We start from the raw sequence: 16323 nt of genomic DNA on the forward strand, positions 1-16323 counted from the left end.
GACCTGTTCACCGGACGTGCTACCTGTCCCAGACCTGCTGTTTTCAACTCTCTAGAGACTGCAGGACTGCAGGCCAACTGACATTTACTCCTGAGGTGCTGACTTCCTGCACCCTCAACAACTACTGTGATTATTATTATTCTGTACAGCACTTTGAGATATCAGCTGATGTAAGAAGGGTTATATAAATACATTTGATTTGATTTGACCTCACACAGAAACACACAAGCTAAGTTCTGTGAGTAAAACAGCTTCAATGGACTCTTGCAGGACTGCAATAAAGAATGGTGGAAATGCCACCCATGCAGTCACAAGACAGGGCAAATACTTTTTTATTTATTATTTTTGTATCTACAAGAGTGCCCTATAGGGTGAAGGGGCAAAGGGTCTATTTGGAATTCACAATAACACCCATCTCCGCACTGGGTCTGAATGAGTAAAAACCTGATGAATCATCCATATGGTGTTATCAGCTGTGCATTCCATTAAGGCAGGGGGTTTAACCCAATTAGATCCAGTTAGGAGACTTCACTTTGGACCTTCTGCGAACTTTACAACAAGACAATATCTATTTCTGCAATCCCTTTCCGTAGCGTACAAAACAAAGTCAAGCGATTTGGCTTTAACATATTTAATTGCAAAATATAATTATATACAGTACATTGTGTAAGGAAAGAGGCTATGCTTTGACTAAGACCCACACCCCTCTCACAGACAGTACAAAGTCCAGTAAGTCTTATGACCAGAGTAAGAGCAGAAATACAATACATAAGCATACATATTTCTTTGTTTCTGAAACTGAACGCAATTCAATGCTTTCAGTGTCATTCACGACAGCATAGTAAAAGGGGAAAGATAGACATTTGTTTTTCCTTCTGTCTTCAGTCAGTGCTCATTGCTACACTGAGCCGGGGGGAAGAACAAACATTTGTAGTCTTTTGATCTAGTGCTTGATTCATCTCTCAGGCAAGCGTCGACTGGCTCATCATGGGCGACAGTGGGGACCGTCGTTGTCAAGAGGGAGAGAGAGAGGTTGAGGCGCTGGGCCCTTAATGCTGGGAAATAGACAATTCCTGGAAACTGATCTCATAGACTACATATTGGGCGTAGGCTACTCACACATTGTGTCTAGTTCCTGACTCCAACCTTCCTCACAGACTAATGCTTGGCCAAACCCCTTCATCTTGGCCCCATACTGCATACATTCTAAACCTTACACTCGGGGGTAAAGAGGGCTCTCCAGAAGCATCATACAATTCTAATATACACAAAACCCATTCAAGGACAGGAAAGCTACCAGGTGAGAGGGTACATCACATTTTGTTCTGTAGTTACAAACAGAAATAAACATAATGGAGATTTTATACGGATAACTACACTCTTAGACAAAGGGTTCCAAAAGGGTTCTTCGGCTGTCCCCGTAGGAGAACCCTTTTTGGGTTCCATGTAGAGCCCTCTGTGGAAAGGGTTCTACTTTGAACTCAAAGGGGTTCTATTAAAAGGTTTCTACCTGGAACCAAAAAGGGTTCTTCAATGGGTTCTACGAGGACAGCCAAAGAACCCTTTTAGGTTCTAGTTAGCACCTTTTTTTCTGAGTGTACGGTAAATGGAGAGTGGGAATTCCTCCAACAGAATGCCTTTGTCATTGGTTATCAACTCAATTGGAATGTCCAGCAAGGCGAGACTCACGTTTTCCCAGCCAGAGGGTAGGATTTCCACTAACAAAATCGCTTTTCCGTCATCTTAACAAGCTTTACAGCTTCTGTCATCCTCCCCTAACCACAATAATTCCACAAATGCTGAAGAATATCCTGACTTTTGCCATTCTTTAATCACATATATATATATATAAACAATTAAAATATTGTATTACATTTTTTTTGGTCAAGAATGACATAAGTCCATAAAACCCTACTATCTTAAATACTTTCCTAAGGCGTGTAGGGAGTCGAAACGTTTACATGGCTGTCGCCACTTTTCGTTAGAGGAGCATCGAGGAATGTGGAGAAGATGAGTTTTCAAGAAGCAACCCAGAGGATGTTGACCTGACACGCTACACAACACTGACGGACCCTTTCTTGAACCCCTGTATCCTTGGACGATGCTCATGTGGTACAACTCATTCTGTATCAGTGCATCCATAAAGGTCATGTGTCAGGTGTTTGGGCTGTGAKATTGTTTTGATAGGACTCCACAGAGCTAAGCCAATCATCAGTGGCTGGAAGATGATAAGCAGTGCTCTGTAAAATAGTTGAGTCAATGGCCCCAGTCAGGGGATGGAGAGAGTGAGTCTGAACATGGAGGTGAGCCGGGGTGGATGAGGACTGATCCAGGACGTCCTATCAGGAGCTGCCATCTCCGTTCTTGGTCTTGAGCACCACCAGGACCACCATGATGGGGATGAGGCAGATGGGGGTCATCACCAAGGCAAACACGATGCTTGGCGGGGGGTCGCTCAGCGCCTCGTTGGGACAGTCCCGGAAGAACCTGGAATGGATGTTTACAAACTCATTCTCCACCATCCTGTTGGGCCAGGGGATCAGCAGACACTCTGCTATCTCCTCCGTGCACATGGTGAAGGTGTTATACATCCTACAGAGAGGGATAGGAGGGGTACTATTAGTACAAGAGAGGGCAACATTAWGTGCTCTGAAAGACATTATTAAGAGKTTCATGGTATGGATKTRYCATTAATRARTGAGTTAACTCTGATTTCACTTGACTATGTGTTGGGTTTCTCAAAACTACKGTTTGAACTAAGCATGTGATAATGCGAGACCGACGGCATGATAAGTTGGATCAGAAATAAATTAAACAGAATAATAAGTGGATTAAAATAAGCATTTAGGCCTACCTCTTCACATTGTTCCAGTTGCACCAGTCTGTGTTGTTTAATGACTCCATGGCAACTACAAAATTAATGTAGCAGGTTTCCTTAAATAAGGTCGCGTAGCACTCCGTCCTTGGGGGATAATACTCACAAACGTCACAGTAGTGTTCACAGTTAACATACGTATTCCCACAACCTGTACAATAAGAGAAAGAGAGAGGGAGAATACTGTAACGTTAGGAAATCAGTTCTGTGAAATGATCCAATCATCTAAAATGAATCCAGAAAATGAAGGATTAGAAGGATGTCTCGAAGATTCATGGTTACACATTATTACTAACGAGGCCCAGTCTAATCTTATGTTGATTTAACAGCAAGCAGAAACAGCAGTGTCACCTCTGATTCAACACTATTAAATAGCCTACAYGTAGAGTCAGAAAGGTAATAATGGCCCACCTAATCCACTGGAAACTCTTCTCTCTTCGAGGATAACGTCTAAGAAGAGAAAATGACAATACATTTGGTTACATTTGACTGACCAATGGTTGTAATCACAACAGAAATGTCTGTTAAAAACAGCCTCTCAAACAGACAGACTGAACAGCTGTGTCATTCAACATCTTTTTTAAAGAATGATCAAATCTTCTAAAAAAGTTTTTCAAATGATCAATGTAACATTTAAGATCCCAATCGAAACGAAGCATGCAATGAATGTTATCTTTACTGCCGCACATCGTGTCAGCAACTCAATCTGAATGTTCAGCAACGCGAGACGTGCGTTCGCTGCCGCCCGGGCCGAGCCCACACACTCACCAGAAAGAACAGAGAGGAGCACCGCAAAGAAAACAAGCACTCCCTTCATGTCAGAGAAAGTGAACATAGGAGAGTTTCCCCTACTAACTGACGACCATCTAGACTGAGCCTGAACTTCTAACACCGAGCCCTGCAAGGCATAACAAGAAACTAGACGGGTGAAAGCTGCTGTCTGCTGTAATGCAGCTAGACACGGCATTACCCTCGGTTACCAGATGTCAGATCGGTGTTACCCGCGGTTAGGTAACCAGATGTTCCTCGAGGATCTGTCTGTCTGCCCTGCGCCTTGGCAGCAAGCTCTTCCCCTCTCCAGTGCATTTCTTTAGGACTGTCTTGCCTTTTAAAGGGGTGGAGGCTCAAAAGACTGTCCTCTCTCTCTCTCTCTCAAATAAAAGGGAGCACACCCAAGTTGGGCTGGACTCACATCTGAAAACCCTTTACTCTTTAACTCTAGTTCTGCTTTTTAGTCTCCATTTCTCACAGTCAAAGGCCTGGCCGACTTGCAGCTTGTGATTTATTTGCCTTGAGAGCTGCCTCTGCCAAATCGGAAACACAAGTAAACATTTAGGACCAGGGCGTTTAGGGTGGATGTAATCATGACTACGCACGGGTGTGCTGTGCAGACGGCTGTGGATTCATATCTGGATTAATGTGATCTTATCTGGAAGACATTATTAGCGTCAGCCAGCTGTTTGCAAAGACCTACTCTCTATCTACCCCACAGCCACAGGCAAGCAATGCAAATCTCCAACGCAATAGAACTTTCAGCGTTCACACTATAGGATAAGCCTGGGAATATGGATGAACTCCTCCTGGATCTTTATGTAGTACCTTGAGCCATGTGGAGCTGCATGACTGTTACCTCAGCAGACTACTGTCTCCGTTTCATACTGCTTCTCAAAGACAACGCATTAGACCACTTCTTCATCATCACTAAAACGATGATTCATATCTCAAGCTTCTTATCAAAAAGGAAGTTTTTCAAAAATAAGTCTTTGTTCGATTACTGGGATGAAATAATAACATTTAAAGTGACTTTAAAAAGATTTAGAAGATGTATTCTCAGGACAATCTATGCTACACAATGTGGTTGGGCCCCTGAACACATCTGTTCGCTGAGCAACGGTTTTGATTTAGTAATGACATCAGGAAATGTGTCTTTTCAGTAGAGGAGGAGCTCACAGTTGGGTGAGTTGGGGGGGAGCGGAGAGAGAGAAAAAGGAAATCGTAGGGTGAGGAACAGTGAAGGGGGACTAGCTGCTCCAAAGTTCCAGTTGTTTCACAACTCTAGAGTTCTTGTTTTGAACACATCCATCACATGGGGCGAATGGTGAACAAATACAGGAAGTGCAGACCAGGTGGGGAGGCTGCCTGTAACTAGGTTTCAGTTAACCTTTGACCCCAGACAATTATGGGCCTTATGTCAGCTGCTGCTAACCCCACATTGTTGGGGACCTCCCCACAGGTTTGTCTTGGCTTCACGTTATGCTAGAAGCCTAGGACTCTTGGCAGAGAGCTGCATCTCGGTTGTCTTTTTTTTTTTGAGGTTGGCCAGTTCAGTTCTGAACCCATGTGTTTACAGTGCTTGTCCAACAGAGTCCCCCATGGATTCAAATATCATTTCACATCAAAGCGTTGCGCGGTAGAGCTGACGAAGGACAAACCTCGATGGTAATGTTTGTTTAGAACATTAATGGGGTGTTACACCATTACAAACATTTACAACATAATCCATCTGTGATCATTATGTTGTGTAATACCAATATTGTGAAATAGGAGTTAAATTGTTGCCTAAAAAGTTKTCAATTAATCTGGTAACTTACCGTGGTATTGGTAGTTTGCATATGTTGTTGAGTCATGCCGTGAAGTGAAACCTAATTGATGAGAATAACATGCTGTTTAATCAAACTATTGATGTAAATGTATTCATCAGTACATTTACATTATAGTCATTTAGCAGACACTCTTATCCAGAGCGACTTACAGTAGTGAGTGCATACATTTTCATTTTCTTTTTTGTACAGGTCCCCTGTTGGAATCAAACCCACAACCCTGTCGTTGTAAGCGCCATGCTCTACAAACTGAGCCACACGGGACCCCAACGGGACCCCAATTGGACACATCAAAGTGAAGACAGTCTAACAAAAACATGTGTTGTTGTTCCCTTGGGATTTAACACTAGTTGACATAGATGAGTTGTGTTAGTTGATGTAGAGACCACGAGAAGAGGGCAACAGTTAGTCAGTTACCTGGTGTGGTAACTTGTGGCGCCTCATAATGTCCTATCAGGCCAGCTGCTGTAGAGCTCAGTGCTACAGGGACAGACACGAAACAGGGACAATGTCAATGGAGAGTTCTTTACAGAAAGGTGTGCACTCACATTCTCACACGTGCACAGTCAGCGAAATAAACAAAGACAAACACAAGCAAGTAGAAATACAGAAATGAGTAGACAGATGTGTATTTTTTACATATAGAAGACTGATGAACATATAGGACAGACAGAAAGAGAGGAGTGGGAAAGAGAAACGAATGAAGAGAGAGAGCTGGTCAGTGGCAGGGAGTGTMTCCTCCCTTTGTTCTCTGAATAAAGTCTGAAACAGTTCAGCCATTTCCTCAAACACAAACTATTTAATTTAGTCTTTGAATAACTTGGTTTGTTTTGTTTTTTGAAGAAGAGTGATCTGGTCTGGGAAATTKAGTCTAAAGTTGAGGTGTTCCTTATTAAACGGTTATTGTAACATTGTGTTCTGTGAAGACCGTGATTATCTCAACTACATTATCTTATGTATTTGTTGGTAGAAACAGATCCTCTAAATTAGAACAACAATCTGCTTAAAATCTTCAAGAAAGACACCAGATCCATAACATCGTCATATCTATATTTAACCTCTGTTTCTTCACCATTGGAGCAAGAAAATGTTTTTAACAAATCAAAATCACTAAGTTTAGGCTACTATAAAAAAGAATCTAATATTAGATCTGCCAAGCTCTTACTGCAATCCCTTACTTCTAAGCATTCCACTTGCTGTAAGAGGTGAAATCTAGGGCAATATTTGACATACTTTTTCTCTTAGTAATTCAACATACTTCTCCATACCCCTGGCCCTTTTTATATACATATAGTACTCTGTAAATCATCTACTTACCCCAGAGAAGAAGAGGCAGAAAGCAGCAAGAAGAAGAAGACACGGGAGACGGATTAGGGGCTTTCATTTCTGCCTGACACTGCTCTGTCTCTCTTCCCTGGTGGACCCAGATTACATATCTCAACCTTTCTGCAGGAAAGCTCTATAAAACAACAGGAAGCTCTCGTTTCCTAGGATGGGTGGCTTGGGCGGGTTCCCACAATAGTGCAGACAGCCCCAGATAAGGGGAGAGCTACTGTAGCCCACTACCATTTACAATACAATTCATCTCTCTCCTACAATCTCTCTCTCTCCTTCTCACTCGACTGCTCTCTCTCTTTCTTTCTCTCCCTCTCTCCCTCACACTCTTTTTCCTAGTTTCTCTCTCAATTCAATTCAATTCAAGGGGCTTTATTGGCATGGGAAACATATGTTAACATTGCCAAAGCAAGTGAGGTAGACAATATACAAAAGTGAAATAAACAATAAAAATTAACAGTTAACATTACACATACAGAAGTTTCAAAACAATAAAGACATTACAAATGTCATATTATGTATATATACAGTGTTGTAACAAAATTGAGTTTGTTTTTGAATTCTTTGTGGATCTGTGTAATCTGAGGGAGGAGGTTAGGGAGGTTAGGAAGTGCAGCTCAGTTTCCACCTCATTTTGTGGGCAGTGTGCACATAGCCTGTCTTCTCTTGAGAGCCATGTCTGCCTACGGCGGCCTTTCTCAATAGCAAGGCTATACTCACTGAGTCTGTACATAGTCAAAGCTATCCTTAAGTTTGGGTCAGTCACAGTGGTCAGGTATTCTGCCACTGTGTACTCTCTGTTTAGGGCCAAATAGCATTCTAGTTTGCTCAGTTTTTTTGTTAATTCTTTCCAATGTGTCAAGTAATTATCTTTTTGTTTTCTCATGATTTGCTTGGGTCTAATTGTGCTGCAGTCCTGGGACCAGCTTGCTTAGGGGACTCTTCTCCAGGTTCATCTCTCTGTATGTGATGGCTTTGTTATGGAAGGTTTGGGAATTGCTTCCTTTAAGGTGGTTGTAGAATTTAACGGCTCTTTTCTGGATTTTGATAATTAGTGGGTATCTGCCTAATTCTGCTCTGCATGCATTATTTGGTGTTCTACGTTGTACACGGAGGATATTTTTGCAGAATTCTGCATGCAGAGTCTCAATTTGGTGTTTGTCTCATTTTGTGAAATCTTGGTTGGTGAGCGGACCCCAGACCTCACAACCATAAAGGGCAATGGGCTCTATGACTGATTCAAGTATTTTTAGCCAGATCCTTATTGGTATGTTGAATTTTATGTTCCTTTTGATGGCATAGAATGCCCTTCTTGCCTTGTCTCTCAGATCGTTCACAGCTTTGTGGAATTTACCTGCGGCTCTAGGGCAATGGTGTCTAGATGGAATTTGTATTTGTGGTCCTGGCGACTGGACTTTTTTTGGAACACCATTATTTTGTTCTTACTGAGATTTACTGTCAGGGCCCAGGTCTGGCAGAATCTGTGCAGAATATCTAGGTACTGCTTTAGGCCCTTCTTGGTTAGGGACAGAAGCACCAGATCATCAGCAAACAGTAGACATTTGACTTCAGATTCTAGTAGGGTGAGGCCGGGTGCTCCAGACTTTTCTAGTGCCTTCGCCAATTCGTTGATATATATGTTGAAGAGGGTGGGGCTTAAGCTGCATCCCTGTCTCACCCCACGGCCCTGTGGGAAGAAATGTGTGTGTTTTTTGCCAATTTTAACCGCACACTTGTTGTTTGTGTACATGGATTTTATAATGTCGTATGTTTTACCCCCAACGCCACTTTCCATCAATTTGTATAGCAGACCCTCATGCCAAATTGAGTCGAAGGCTTTTTTGAAATCAACAAAGCATGAGAAGACTTTGCCTTTGTTTTAGTTTGTTTGGTTGTCAATTAGGGTGTGCAGGGTGAATACATGGTCTGTTGTACGGTAATTTGGTAAAAAGCCCATTTGAGTCCCTGGCGGCATAGTGTGTTACTGATGGTAGGCTTATGGTAGGCTGATGGTAGGCATTTGACATTTGCTCAGTACATTGTTTTCATTGAGGAAATGTACGAGTCTGCTGTTAATGATAATGCAGAGGATTTCCCCAAGGTTGCTGTTGACGCATATCCCACGGTAGTTATTGGGGTCAAATTTGTCTCCACTTTTGTGGATTGGGGTGATCAGTCCTTGGTTCCAAATATTGGGGAAGATGCCAGAGCTAAGGATGATGTTAAAGAGTTTTAGTATAGCCAATTGGAATTTGTTGTCTGTATATTTGATCATTTCATTAAGGATACCAGCAACACCACATGCCTTTTGGGGTTGGAGGGTTTTTATTTTGTCCTGTAGCTCATTCAAGGTAATTGGAGAATCCAGTGGGTTCTGGTAGTCTTTAATAGTTGATTCTAAGATCTGTATTTGATACTGTATATGTTTTTGCTCTTTATTCTTTGTTATAGAGCCAAAAAGATTGGAGAAGTGGTTTACCCATACATCTCCATTTTGGATAGATAATTCTTTGTGTTGTTGTTTGTTTAGTGTTTTCCAATTTTCCCAGAAGTGGTTAGAGTCTATGGATTCTTCAATTACATTGAACTGATTTCTGACGTGCTGTTCCTTCTTTTTCCGTAGTGTATTTCTGTATTGTTTTAGTGATTCACCATAGTGAAGGTGTAGACTCAGGTTTTCCGGATCTCTATGTTTTTGGTTGGACAGGTTTCTCAATTTCTTTCTTCGATTTTTGCATTCTTCATCAAACCATGTGTCATTGTTGTTCATTTTCTTCGGTTTTCTATTTGAGATTTTTAGATTTTATAGGGAAGCTGAGAGGTCAAATATACTGTTAAGATTTTCTACTGCCAAGTTTACACCTTCACTATTACAGTGGAACATTTTACCTGGGAAATTGTCTAAAAGGGATTGAATTTGTTGTTGCCTAATTGTTTTTTGGTAGGTTTCCAAACTGCATTCCTTCCATCTATAGCATTTCTTAATGTTACTCAGTTCCTTTGGCTTTGATGCCTCATGATTGAGTATTGCTCTGTTCAAGTAGACTGTGATTTTGCTGTGGTCTGATAGGGGTGTCAGTGGGCTGACTGTGAGCGCTCTGAGAGACTTTGGGTTGAGGTCAGTGATAAAGTAGTCTACAGTACTACTGCCAAGAGATGAGCTATAGGTGTACCTACCATAGGAGTCCCCTCGAAGCCTACCATTGACTATGTACATACTAGACTAAATTTCCCAGACCAGATCACTCTCTTTCAAAAAACAAAACAACCAAGTTATTCAAAGACTACATTAAATAGTTTGTGTTTGAGGAAATGGCTGAACTGTTTCAGACTTTTTCAGAGAACAAAGGGAGGAGACACTCCCTGCACTGACCAGCTCTCTCTCTTCATTGTTTCTCTTTCCCACTCCTCTCTTTTCGTTGTCCTATATGTTCATCATCTTCATATATGTAAAAAAATCTGTCACTCATTTCTGTATTTCTACTTGCTTGTGTTTGTCTTTGTTTATTTCCTGACTGTGCACGTGTGAGATGTGAGTGCACACTTTCTGTAAAGAACTCTCCATTGACATTGTCCCTGTTTCGTGTCTGTCCCTGTAGCACTGAGCTCTACAGCAGCTGGTCTGATAGGACATTAGTAGGCGCCACAAGTCCACACACAGGTAACTGACTACTGTTGCCCTCTTCTGGTCTCTACATCAACTAACACAACTCATATGTCAACTAGTGTTAAACCCAAGGGAACAACACACATGTTTTTGTTAGACTGTCTTCACTTGATGCGTCCCTTGGGGGTCCCGTTGGGGTCCCGTGTGGCTCAGTTTGTAAGCATGGCGCTTAACACGACGGGTTGGGGTTTGATTCCAACAGGGGACCTGTACAAAAAAGAAAATGAAAATGTATGCACTCACTACTGAAGTCGCTCTGGATAAGATGTAATGTAAATGTAATGATGTGATAATACATTTAAATCAAATATTTGATTAACAGCATGTTTATTCTCATCAATTAGGTTTCACTTCACGGCATGACTCAACAACATATGCAAACTACCAATACACGGTAAGTTCCAGATTAATTGAAACTTTTAGGCAACAATTTAAACCCTATTTCACAATATTGGTATTACACAACATAATGATCACAGATGGATTATGTTGAAATGTTTGTAATGGTAAACACCATTAATGTTCTAAACAAACATTACCTCGAGGTTTGTCCTTCGTAGCTCTACCGCGCAACGCTTTGATGTGAAATAATATTTGAATCCATGGGGGCTCTGTTGACAGCACTGTAAACACATGGGTTCAGAACAACTGGCCAACCTCAAAAAAAAAAAGAACCGAGATGCAGCTCTCTGCCAAGAGTCCTAGGCTTCTAGCATAACGTGAAGCCAAGACAAACCTGTGGGGAGGTCCCCAACAATGTGGGTAGCAGCAGCTGACACAAGGCCCATAATGTCTGGGGTCAAAGGTTAACTGAAACCTCGTTACAGGCAGCCCCCCAACTGGCTGCACTTCCTGTATTTGTTCACCATTCGCCCCATGTGATGGATGTGTTCAAAAAAGAACTCTAGAGTTGTGAAACAACTGGAACTTTGGAGCAGTAGTCCCCCCTTCACTGTTCTTCACCCTACGATTTCTTTTTCTCTCTCTCCGCTCCCCCAACTCAACTGTGAGCTCCTCCTCTTGAAAAGACACATTTCCTGATGTCATTACTAAATCAAAACCGTTGCTCAGCAACAGATGTTCAGCCGGGAACACATTTGTGTAGCATAGATTGTCCTGAGAATAGACTCTAAATCTTTTAAAGTCACTTTAATGTTTTATTTCATCCCAGTAATCGACAAAGACTTTTTGAAAAACTCGCCTTTTTGATAAGAAGCTTGAGATATAAGTCATCGTTTAGTGAGATGAAGAGTGGTCTAATGCTTGTCTTTGAGAAGCAGTATGAAACGGAGACAGTAGTCTGCTGAGGTAACAGTCATGCAGCTCACATGGCTCAAGGTACTACATAAAGATCCAGAGGAGTTCACCATATTCCAGGCTTATCCTATGTGTGAACGCTGAAAGTTCTATTGGTTGGAGATTTGATTGCTTGCCTGTGGCTGTGGGGTAGATAGAGAGTGGTCTTTGCAAACAGCTGGCTGACCTAATAATTCTTCCAGATAAGATCACATTAATCCAGATATGATCCACAGCGTCTCACAGCACACCGTGCGAGTACATGATTACTCCACCCTAAACGCCCTGGTCCTAAATGTTTACTTTGTTTCCGATTTGGCAGAGGCAGCCTCAAGGCAAATAAATCACAAGCTGCAAGTCAGCCAGCCTTTGACTGTGAGAATGGAGACTAAAAAGTTATGAGACTTAAAGGGTAAAGTTTTCAGATGTGCGTCCAGCCCAACTTGGGTGTGCTCCCTTTTATTTGAGGAGAGAGAGAAGAGGAAGTCTTTTGAGCCTCCACCCTTTAAAAGGCAAAACATCCTAAAGAAATGCACTGGAGAGGGGAAGAGCTTGTGCAAGGCGCAGGGCAGACAGACAGATCCTCGAGAACATCTGGTACCTAACCGCGGAACACCGATCTGACATCTGGTAACCGAGGGTAATGCCGGGTCTAGCTGTTCCACCCATCAGGTCTAGTTTCTTGTTATGCTTGCAGGGCTCGGTGTTAGAAGTTCAGCAGCTCAGTCTAGGATGGTCGTCAGTGCAGTGGAAACTCTCCTATGTTCACTTTCTCTGACATGAAGGGAGGCTTGTTTCTTTGGGATGCTCCTCTCTGTTCTTTCTGGTGAGTGTGTGGGCTCGCCGGGCGGCAGCGAACGCACGTCTCGCGTTGCTGAACATTCAGATTGAGTTGCTGACACGATGTGCGGCAGTAAAGATAGGCTTTTTGCATGCTTCGTTTCGATTGGATCTTAAATGTTACATTGATCATTTGAAAAACTTTTTTAGAAGATTTGTCTTCTTTAAAAAGATGTTGAATGACACAGCTGTTCAGTCTGTCTGTTTGAGAGGCTGTTTTTAACAGACATTTCTGTTGTGATTACAACCATTGGTCAGTAAAATGTAACACATGTATTGTAATTTTCTCTTCTTAGAATCCTCGAAAGAGAGGAGTTTCCAGTGGATTAGGTGGGCCATTATTACCTTTCTGACTCTACTGTAGGCTATTTAATAGTGTTGAATCAGAGGTGACACTGCTGTTTCTGCTTGCTGTTAAATCAACATAAGATTAGACTGGCTGTTAGTAATAATGTGTAACCATGAATCTTCAGACATCTTCTAATCCTTCATTTTGGATTCATTTTTGGACATTGCAACTTTAAGAACGATTTCTAACGTTACAGTATTCTCCCTCTCTCTTTCTCTTATTGTACAGGTTGTGGAATAACGTATGTTAACTGTGAACTACTATGTGACGTTTGTGTGTCATTTATCCCAAGGACGGAGTGCTACGCGACCTTATTTAAGAACCTGCTACTTTTTTGTAGTGCGCATGGAGTCATTAAACAACACAGCCTGGTGCAACTGGAACAATGTGAAGAGGTAGGCCTAATGCTTATTTTAATCCACTTATTATTCTGTTTAATTTATTTCTGATCCAACTTATCAGCTCGGTCTGCATTATCACATGCTTAGTTCAAACGTAGTTTGAGAAACCCAACACATGTCAAGTGAAATCAGATAACTCATTATTAATGAAAATCCATACCATGAACCTCTTAATAATGTCTTTCAGAGCACTTAATGTTGCCCTCTCTTGTAACATAGTACCCCTCCTACCCTCTCTGTAGGATGTATAACCTTCACCATGTGCACGGAGGAATAGCAGAGTGTCTGCTGTCCCCTGGCCCAAACAGGATGGTGGAGAATGAGTTTGTAAACATCCATTCCAGGTTCTCCCGGAACTGTCCAACTAGGCCTGAGCGACCCGGCCGGCCAAGCATCGTGTTCGCCCTGGGTATGACCCCAATGCTGCCTCATCCCATCATGGTAGTCCTGGTGGTGCTCAATGACCAAGAACGGTGATGGCAGCTCCTGATAGGACGTCCTGGATCAGTCCTGCCTCCAGCCCTGCCTCAGCCTTCAATGGTTAACTCACTCCTTCCTCCCGAGGATGTCAAGACGGGGCCATTGACCTCAACATCTTTAGCAGAGCACGCTTATTCATCTCCAGCCACTGATAGATTGGCTTAGCTCTGTGGAGTCCTAGTCCAAAACATATCACATGCCAAACAACCTGCCACATGACTTTAATGGATGCACTGATACAGAATGAGTTGTAGCCACATGAGCATCGTCCAAGATATCAGGGGTTCAAAGAAAGGTCCGTCCGTGTTTGTGTAGAGTGTCAAGTCAACACATCCTCAGGGTTTGGCTTCTTGAAAACATCATCCTCTCATGCTCATTCGTCGATGCTCCTCTAATCCAAAAGTGGTGAAGCTATGTAAATGTTTTGACTTCCTACACAGCTTAGGAAAGGTATTTAAGATAGTAGCGTTCAATGACTTATGTCATTCTTGACAATGCCATCTCCCATGACTATCTCCATCCTGTCCAGATGTGAACCCTAACACCGATTATGGCTAAAAATAGTGACATTCTTTAAAATATTTTTATTTTATATAGTGGAATTCCTACCCTCACTGCTGGAAAACGTGAGTTTCGCATTGCTGGACATTCCACTTGAGTTTGAGGTACCCAATGAACAAGGCATTCTGTTTGAGGTAATCCCCCCCTCTCCATTTACGGGGGTACATCAGAACAAAGGTGCAACTAGGAACCTTGAAAAAAGGGTTATTCGGCTGTCCCTCATGAGAGGACCCATTGAAGAACCATTTTTGTTCCAGGTAGAACCTTTAAATAGACCCCTTGGTTCAAAAGAGAACCTTTCCACAGAGGGCTCTACATGGAACCCAAAAGAGTTGTGCCTAGAAACAAAAAGGGTTCTCCTTGGGGCAAGGCCCGACGAGACCCTTTTGGAACGCCCTTTTTTCCTAGGAAGTGTAGTTATCCATATTAGGGATTCATCATGTAATTCTGTATGTAACTAAGAACAAAATGTGATGTACCCTCTCAGCTGGAGCTTTCCTGTTCCTTGAATGTGTTTTTTGTGTATATTGGAGAGCCCTCTTGCCCCCAAGTGTAGGGTTAAGAAATGTAATGCGGTATGGGGTGGTGTAGGAAGGCCATTATGAGGGGTTTTTTGGGCCAAGCATCAGTCTGGTGTTGGGGTTGCAGCAGACTAGACACAATGGGTGGGTAACGCCTAACGGCCAAACATGTAGGTCTATAAGATCCCTGTTTTCCAGGAATTGTCCTATTTCCCAGCATTAAGGGCCCAAGTGCCTCAATCTCTCTCTCTCTGCTCGTCCCTCTTGACAATGACGGTCCCACTGTCTCCCATGTGAGCAGTCGACTCAGTGCCTGAGAGTTTAATAAGCATTAGATAAAAGACCTACAAACATTTTTGGTCCTTCCCCCCTGGCTCAGTGTAGCATGAGCACTGACTGAAGACAGAAGGAGAAACAAATGTCATCTTCCTCTACTCTAAACGGTGTAAGAACTGTTTGTTTAATTTTTTTATTATGTTGTCGTGAATGACACTGAAAGCATTGAAATTGCACTTCAGTTCTCCACGCACACACAAAGAATAATGTACGCTTAGTGTATGTGTATTTCTGCTCTTACTCTGGTTCATAAGACTTACTGGGACTTTGTACTGTCTGTGGAGGGGGTGTGGGTCTTAGGTCAAAGCATAGCCTCTTTTCCTACAGACAACTGTACTGTGTATATAAATTGTTCATTTGCAATTAAATATACTAAAGCCAAAATGCCTAATCACTTGATTTAATGTTTGTACGCTACGGAAATGGATTGCAGAAATAGATGTGAGGTCCGTCCTAACGGATTAATTGGGTTTAAACCCCTTGCCTTAATGGAATGGCACAGCCTGATAACGCCAATGGATGATTATCAAGGTTTTTACTTCATTAGCCCCGATCGTGCAAGAGGATGGGTGTTGTATGTGAATATAAGAATCGAGCCTTTGGCCCACTCTGACCGCTGAGATAAGGGGCACTGCTTGTAAGATAAAATGTAAAATAAATAAAAAACGCTAAGTTTACCCCTGTCTTGTGACTCGCTGATGGGTATGGGTATTTTCACCATTCTTAATCAGTCCTACAAGAGTCCTTGAAGCTGTTTTAACCTGCACAGAACATAGCTTGTGTTTGCTTTCTGTGTGATGGTCTCCTCTCTAAGGAAGGAAGTGACAGCAGCTGTGTAATCCCCACCCTTATCTGGCATAGAGCAAGACTGTTGGTGGACCGTCTGTGTCTGTCTGGCTGGGTGGGTGGGAAAGGTGTGTTGTGATGGCCTCATTGCCTCTCTAGAAGTAGGTCATCCTCAACCCCGCACTCCTAGTGACTCGACCCACCTTCCATGTCCACTGGGTTCAGGGTTCCCAGTAGTCCAAATCATAGAGATTTGAATTCCTAGAATGGACCCTC

General features: G+C 42.4%; 1 protein-coding gene across 3 annotated transcripts in view; it reads right to left on the bottom strand.

Annotated features, from left to right (window-relative positions):
• Nucleotides 1-615: 615 nt before the first annotated feature.
• The window catches only part of LOC111981116 (receptor activity-modifying protein 1), a 17765-nt gene continuing 2057 nt past the window's right edge, over nucleotides 616-16323 (bottom strand). The window contains exons 1-6 of one of the 3 annotated variants that reach the window (XM_024012267.3): nucleotides 6793-7099; nucleotides 5893-5955; nucleotides 5467-5517; nucleotides 3287-3325; nucleotides 2855-3026; nucleotides 616-2592 (exon numbers count right to left, since the gene is read on the bottom strand). In XM_024012267.3, coding sequence (XP_023868035.1) covers nucleotides 2343-2592; nucleotides 2855-3026; nucleotides 3287-3325; nucleotides 5467-5517; nucleotides 5893-5955; nucleotides 6793-6859 — 642 coding nt within the window. In that variant the 5' untranslated portion in view covers nucleotides 6860-7099 and the 3' untranslated portion in view covers nucleotides 616-2342. Of the gene's footprint in view, nucleotides 2593-2854; nucleotides 3027-3286; nucleotides 3326-3643; nucleotides 5426-5466; nucleotides 5518-5892; nucleotides 5956-6792; nucleotides 7100-16323 lie in introns of those variants that run through there. The other 2 variants (XM_024012268.3, XM_070449626.1) reach the window with 2 other exon arrangements.

This window comes from Salvelinus sp. IW2-2015, linkage group LG20 (assembly GCF_002910315.2).
Source record: "Salvelinus sp. IW2-2015 linkage group LG20, ASM291031v2, whole genome shotgun sequence".
NCBI lineage: Eukaryota > Metazoa > Chordata > Actinopteri > Salmoniformes > Salmonidae > Salvelinus > Salvelinus sp. IW2-2015.